This window comes from Lynx rufus, unplaced genomic scaffold (genome assembly GCF_022079265.1).
Source record: "Lynx rufus isolate CCGP_SWC_20201006 ecotype Redwood Valley unplaced genomic scaffold, mLynRuf1.p SCAF_4, whole genome shotgun sequence".
Taxonomy (NCBI): Eukaryota; Metazoa; Chordata; class Mammalia; order Carnivora; family Felidae; genus Lynx; species Lynx rufus.
In genome coordinates, this window is record NW_025814856.1 from 6,146,020 (window position 1) to 6,148,592 (window position 2,573).

General features: G+C 41.2%; 1 protein-coding gene across 1 annotated transcript; it reads right to left on the reverse strand.

The window, feature by feature from the left end:
• Positions 1–1,213: 1,213 nt before the first annotated feature.
• Positions 1,214–2,188, reverse strand: LOC124523284 (olfactory receptor 7G1-like). The gene has a single exon (XM_047095146.1). The coding sequence runs from the start codon at positions 2,186–2,188 to the stop codon at positions 1,214–1,216; it is 975 nt and encodes a 324-aa protein (XP_046951102.1).
• Between the last annotated feature and the right edge of the window lie 385 nt (positions 2,189–2,573).

The following is a 2,573-nucleotide window of genomic DNA, read 5'->3' on the forward strand; positions in this document are numbered from 1 at the left end:
AAATTCAAGGGCTCCATGAATGGCCAGATTCACAATTTCGACTTTGGCTCATGTCATGATCTAGCAGTTCATGGGTTCGAGCTCCACATTAGGCTCTGTGCTTACAGCTCAGAGCCTGGAGCCTGGAGCCTGCTTCAGAGGAGTGAAATCTTGCCATTCAGAGCACTTGAATATTATGCTAAGTGACATAACTCAGTCAGAGGAAGATAAATATGATTTCACTCGTATGTGAAATTGAAGAAACAAAACAAACAAGCAAAGGGAAAAGAAGAGAGAGAGGCAAACTAAGAAATAGATTAACTATAGAGAACAAACTGATGATTACCAGAGGGGAGGTGGGGGGGCGAGGATGGGTGAAATGAGTGATGGGGTTAAGAGGACACTTCTCATGATGAGCAGCAGGTAATGCATGGAAGTGTTGAATCACTATATTGTACGCCTGAAACTAATATAACCCTATATGTTAACTAACTGGAATTAAAATAAAAACTTAAAAATATATATATAACATTCTTTATTGCTTGTGTCTTTTAGAGGCACAGTTACTTTCTTTTAGCAGGAACAAAGGGTTTTGTTTTACTAATTAAGATAAATCATTTCACTATCATCTCGAGCCACTGAGATAATCAGATTATAGCAATTTTACAGATGATGAAATTGAGTGTAGTAACAGATGCTGATAGTGTCTTTGCACAGATACAGTTTACCAGTGATCACTCAGGCAATTGCCAAATTAGGTATAAAAGATCAGCTCCTCCTGTGTTTCACAGCAGGCTTACTTTCGAGGCGCAGTTCAAAAAGCATAATAATCTATGGAATTTGCAGAATTTTGTCTCTATGACAACAGACTTATTTGGATCCTCTCCATGATCCATCCAACTTCTTTTCTTTGAGTATTCAAACAAAGTCACTAAATGCCCTACCTTGGGTTCAGCTTTATGGACCTGACCAAAGAAACTGAGTTTGACAATGGAACTCATTCTTGAAACATCACAGAATTGTACAAAGAACAAATAAAGTTTCAACCCAAAGTTAAGATGAAACTACCCATCGTGTTCTATAGTCATTTTAGAAGAACTTGGGGATGCAAGAATCAGGCATTCTGGCTCACCCAATATTTCTGTCACCTTGACTCATTCTAGAAACCCCAGTCCACGCAGATAACACAGTCACAGAAGAGAAGTTCTACTTATCAGTTTCCTCAAGGCTCCCTTCACGCCCTGTTCCTCAGGTTGTAGATGAAAGGGTTCATCATTTGAGGGACAACAGTGTACATCATTGAAAGCATTGCAGCATTTCTGGAAGAGTCAGCAAGGGCAGAACTAATGTAGACTCCAAAACCTGTCCCATAGAACAAAGACAAGTGAGAGGTGAGACCCACACGTACTTTATACTTTCCACCTGCTGGTGGCATCCTCAAAACAGAGGACACTATCTGAGTATAAGAGAAAATGATTCCACACAGAAGGATACCCCCAAATATACTAGTTGCAAAATATATCAGGATGTTATTGATGAGGGTGTCAGAACAGGTGAGCTTGATGACCTGAACAACTTCACAGAAGAAGAGAGGGATTTCGAGGTCTGCACAGAAGGTCAGCTGCACCACCCCCAGACTGTGCACCAGGGCATCCACGGTGCTAATAAACAGGGAAAGAAGAATCAAAAGGCCACAGAGATGGGAGTTCATAATGACACTGTACCTCAGTGGATGACAAATGGCCACATAGCGATCATAGGCCATTACTGAAAGAATACAACTGTCCAAACTTGCAAAAACCAAGACAAAGCAGATTTGGGTGAGGCAGCCTGTGTAACTGATGGATTTGCTCTGTGTCTCGATGTTCACAAGCATCTTTGGGATGGTAGTGGAGGTGAGACAGATGTCAACAAAAGACAGGTTGGAGAGGAAGAAGTACATGGGGGTGTGGAGGTGGGAGTCCAAGTTAACAGCCAAGATGATGAGCAGATTTCCCAAGATGGTGACCAGATACATGGACAGGAACAGGCTGAAGATGAGGGACTGCGGTTCTGGATTCTCTGTCACTTCCATGAGAAGAAATTCTAGAATGCTTGTTTCATTTCTGAGTTCCATATTGTTGATGAATCTGATGGAAATGATGTGGTAACAAGGCAATGAAATGTTGATTCCTGGGCAAGCAGGAGTATCACCAAATGCAAGCACCATGTTGGGAAAGGAAAGACTTAAATGGAGAGATACCCTCTTTATGCATATTATTTTGTTATTTTGAAGAAAGATTTAAAGTTAGTAAAGCAATGAGTCAACATTTGTTAATTCTGGAAAGAGTTGAGGAGTTGTCATTTTTAAAATTACACTACTCATTCTGTTTTGATCATTTGAAACATTTGGGGGCACCTGGGTGGCTCAGTCGGTTAAGCATCTGACTTTGGCTCAGGTCATGATCTCACAATTCATGAGTTCAAGCTCCACATTGGGCTCTGTGCTGACAACTCAGAGCCTGAAGCCTGCTTTGGTTTCTGTGTCTCCTTCTCTCTCTGACCCTTCCCGGCTCATGCTCTCTCTGTCTCTCAAAAATGAATAAATGTTAAAA

What these genes read in the sequence shown, in the direction of transcription:
- LOC124523284 (XM_047095146.1), bottom strand. Translation starts at nt 2,188, where the DNA reads ATGGTGCTTGCATTTGGTGATACTCCTGCTTGCCCAGGAATCAACATT.